The sequence below is a fragment of the Fonticula alba genome (genome assembly GCF_000388065.1).
Source record: "Fonticula alba strain ATCC 38817 unplaced genomic scaffold supercont2.6, whole genome shotgun sequence".
Lineage (NCBI taxonomy): Eukaryota > Rotosphaerida > Fonticulaceae > Fonticula > Fonticula alba.
This window is the reverse complement of record NW_009242976.1, coordinates 910372-914408: the sequence shown is the minus strand read 5'-3', so window position 1 is coordinate 914408 and position 4037 is coordinate 910372. Positions and strand designations below refer to the sequence as shown.

The 4037-nt window shown below is 64.4% G+C and overlaps 2 protein-coding genes across 2 annotated transcripts; one reads left to right on the top strand and one right to left on the bottom strand.

Moving 5' to 3' along the window:
- Positions 1–355: 355 nt before the first annotated feature.
- On the bottom strand, positions 356–1722 carry H696_03870 (hypothetical protein). The gene is made up of 3 exons (XM_009497731.1): positions 1419–1722; positions 1064–1275; positions 356–909 (listed from the first exon to the last, which is right to left on the bottom strand). The coding sequence occupies exons 1-3, from the start codon at positions 1585–1587 to the stop codon at positions 484–486; spliced, it is 807 nt and encodes a 268-aa protein (XP_009496006.1). The 5' UTR covers positions 1588–1722; the 3' UTR covers positions 356–483.
- Positions 1723–2418: 696 nt separating this feature from the next.
- H696_03869 (diphthine synthase) lies at positions 2419–4037 on the top strand. Its single transcript, XM_009497730.1, has 5 exons — positions 2419–2627; positions 2763–2890; positions 3049–3318; positions 3449–3540; positions 3713–4037. Exons 1-5 carry the CDS (start codon positions 2490–2492, stop codon positions 3958–3960), a joined length of 876 nt encoding a protein of 291 aa, XP_009496005.1. The 5' UTR covers positions 2419–2489; the 3' UTR covers positions 3961–4037.

The window sequence follows — 4037 nt, the reverse complement described above, 5'->3', positions numbered from 1 at the left end:
CCCTTCTGGTTCGGTACGCCCTCCTTCATGCCCGAGCGGTCCCTAACCAGTAGTAAGATTTCCGGTATAGCTTCCGTCAAAGCTTCACTCCTTTGACGTAAGACTGGATCCGTGAGAACCCTGCTACATGTGCCAATGTTAGCATCACTGCCAACGGGCTGCCGACAGCCACCGCTCGGCCTCTCCAGGGGCCACCCCGATCGGACGCCTCAAGCGGAAAGAAGGGCGGATCGACAGACGAGCCTGGGAGATCGGCCCGGCGTGTTACTGAAAACTTGTTTTGGTTCCATGGTCGGACACTCACCCCCCCCCCGCCCACCGCTACCCCCACCCCACCCACAAACCGGGGCTTGACTGGGGGGCATTCCTTTTATTTCTATTATTCTTACTTGCCTGGGGGTGCCCCCCCATCTGTCGGAGCCAAGGCACGCGCACCATGCACAGGCACGCCCCACTCCACCCCGGGTCCCTCGTCCCCACTTCCTATGGCCATAGCGTCTGGTAGACGGCAACGCAGGAGGAGGCTATGCCGCAGGCGGCGACTCCACGCGGTCCAACCGCACCGGATATCAGCCGGGCCACCGAGTCCAAGCCCCGGATGTACCGCCAGTCCGGGCCCAGAGGTATGGATCCATTGGAGGAGCCCTCGCGCGCAAGCAGCCCAGCAAGCCCCTGTGATGGGAGGGGGAAATCCAGGGCGTTTCGCAGCGTGTCGACCGGCGAAAATTGGTGCCCGGTGTAGGCACCCTGGCCGGCGTCCTTGAGGCGCATGAAAAACTGGTGGTTGACAAATATCCGCAAGAAGAGCTGCTGCGACAGCGAGGTCACCAGGTAGCTGAGCCACAGCCTCGAGGAAAGGAGACTCAGTCGAGCCTGGAAGCCCAGGCGGAAGGTCCCGAGGTCCACAACCTGGCAGACGAGGCGGGGACGGGCACGCGCGCGCGCGCGCGCGCGCGTGTGTGTGTGTGTGTGTGAGAGAGAGGGGCGCGGCAGGGGGCAAAGGCACAGCACTGCGGCAAAGGTGCCAATGACGCCAACAGCAGCGGCGACAGCACCGACGGACCGTTTGGATGGTGTCGCAAAAAAGCCAGAGCCCCAGCTGCACCAGTTTCAGCACCTCCAGCAGCCGCGAGACCACATCAATCAGCTGGAGGGTGTGCTCATCGGGCGTCAGGGGCCGGGTCTTGGCTTGGAAGGCGCGGAAGAGGCGGAGAATGCGCAGCACCTCGGCCAGGCAGGCGCGCCACGTGTCGACAAACTTCCCCAAGAAAAAGACTGGGCAAGGAGGGTGGTTAGCACACGCGCATGTGTGTGTATGTGGAGGAGGAGAGGAGGGAAGCGAGGGCGGTCGAGGTCCGACAGGACGCCTAGCGGCCGGCGGGGCGACAGGGCACACACACACACACACACACACACACCTCTCCGACAGAAGGAAATGTTGGATGCCACCTGGGACCACTGGGCGGGAGATACGCCCAGCAGCGGGGCGTCCTTTGAATGCCCCCGTAGGGCCAGGTACCGGGCCAGGTATTGGACCAGGCGCAGGAGTCGGTCCCGGCCGTTCAGCGTATGGAAGAGCTGCTGCATCCTCACACAGGTGACGGCGGCCAGCCGTCAGAGAGACAAGGAGGCGGGGAGGGGGGGGGGAAGGAGGCGCGGCGCCCTGGCAATTGAGCGGAGGCGCAGTTACGGGCGGAGGGGGAAGGAGGGAGGAGGGGGGGGGGGAGGGGGTGCAAGCGTGGTGCGAGGCACGCCGCCTGGAGGATGGATGTGGTCGGTGGGCGAAATAAAACCCCACAATATGACGACGCGGGGTCGGGGTCATAATTCCCTGCGGCGCCCCGTCCACGCCTGGTGTGTCGGCTCGCATCCCCTCGCCCTCTCCCCGCCCCGTCGAGTACGCCAAGGCATTTGCTCCGGCGGAGCTCCCCCGGGGCCCCGGCCCCCGGCGACCACGATCTGCCCCGGTTGCTGGGCCGCGATGGTCGCCTCAGCGGCACACCGCAGGGGGCCCCGAGGCCGAGATCTGCCCGTGAATTGTTCCCTGGCCCGGGGCCCGAGAAGCATGCCGCTCGCCGTTGGGCCAGCTCGTTCTCACCCCCCCCCCCCGGGGTGAGGAGGCCAGTGGGCGAAGATGATTCCTCCGCCTATTTCCGAGGGTCGCGCCGGGGTGGTGAGACAGCCGAGGACAGGCGCGATCGGAATGTGACACGTGACGGCGCGTGATATGGGGACGCGTGGCCACTCCCGCGCGGGAGTGTCCCGCCTTGTCGGCGTTCTCCGAGCCGAGAAAGAGGGCCAAGCATGCCCGGAGACGAGATCCTCCGGGGTGGAGGGAACAGAGATCCCCCCCCCCCCGATACCCGCCCAACGAGCCGGGAAAAAAAAAAAAGCCATTGTTCGAGCCAATGCGGCGGCCGCGAACTTCCTGCACCCCGCCTCCCCTTCCATACACCTGCCCGCCTGTCCTTCCCATAGCCCCTCTCGCCATGTCCCTTCACATCATCGGCCTTGGCCTCTCCGACGCCAAGGACATCACTGTTCGCGGTCTGGAGACCGTGCGCAAGTGCACCAAGGTTTTCCTCGAGGCTTACACCAGCATCCTGCTCTGCCCCAAGGAGGAGCTGGTACGCATGCTTGTTGCGCCTTCGCCCATTGCACGCCCCTGCTGACTTGTGGGAAAACCCGACACCACACAACACACACGTACATCCGGGGCGTCCTCTTCCTCTCCGCCGTCCTCCCGGCTCTCGCTGTTGTAGGAGGAGTTCTACGGCGTGCCGGTTCTGCTGGCCGACCGCGAGCTCGTCGAGCAGGGGTCTGATGAGATCCTGGACGCGGCGGCCGCCGGTGAGGAGGTTGCCTTCCTGGTCGTTGGCGATCCGTTCGGGTATGTCCCGGCCCCATGTTTCAGCCTCTGTTGTGGTGTGCCCGGCACTTACCCCCTCCCGTCTTTCCTGCTTCCCTTTGCTGTCCCCCCCCCCCCTCTCTCTCTCTCCCTTCATCAACTACCCCGTCCCCCTCCGTCGGCCTGGGCCTTGCCACCAGCGCGACCACCCACACCGACATGGTCCTGCGTGCGCGCGAGCGTAACATCCCCGTGCATGTCATCCACAATGCCTCGATCATGAACGCCATCGCCTGCTGCGGTCTCCAGCTGTACTCCTTCGGCCAGACGATCTCCATCCCCTTCTTCACCAAGACCTGGCAGCCGGATTCCTTCTACCCCCGGATCAAGTCCAACCGTGATGCTGGCCTCCATACCCTGGCCCTGCTGGACATCAAGGTCAAGGAGCAGTCCGAGATCAACCTGGCCCGGTTCGTCGTTGCCTTTTTCTTCTTCTTTTTTTCTTCCGCACCCCAAACCTTGGACCCGCCGCCCTTGGCCGGCAAGCCCTCAACTTACCCACTCTTCTGCCCCTGCCCCCGGCTCTCCGTGTGAACATAGTGGCCGCAAGATTTATGAGCCTCCCCGTTTCATGACCGTCCGCCAGGCCGCCGAGCAGCTCCTTCTGATTGAGGAGCGCCGCGACGAGGGTGGTGCGTTCTCTCTTCCCTCTCTCCCTGGCTCTCTCTCTCTCTCTCTCCTCCTCCTCCTCCCTTTTCTTTCTCTTTCTCTTTCTCTTAAGGTGGGCTGGCGTCGGCCCCATGGGGGCACACCTACGCACACGCATGTGTCTGACACGCAACCGCCTGCTCTCTGTGACACCAGTCTGCGCTCCCAAGTCCCTGGCCATCGGCATGTCTCGCGTCGGTGCCTCCACCCAGGTGATCGTGGCTGCTCCTCTGGAGAAGTTCGCCGAGGCCGAGTGCGACGAGGTTTTCGGTGGCCCCCTGCACAGCCTGGTGCTGGTTGGCCCGAAGCTCCACCCGATCGAGGCGGACTTCATCCGTGGCTTTGCCTGTGAGGCCCTTGGCGGCCTGGAGGCCCTGAACGAGGTGATCGTTGTTGAGGAGTAGGGAGCACGTGTCCCTGGCCTTGCTTTGCCTCTCCGAGCGGACGGGGTGCGCACCATTCGTCTGCCCCCCTCTCCCCC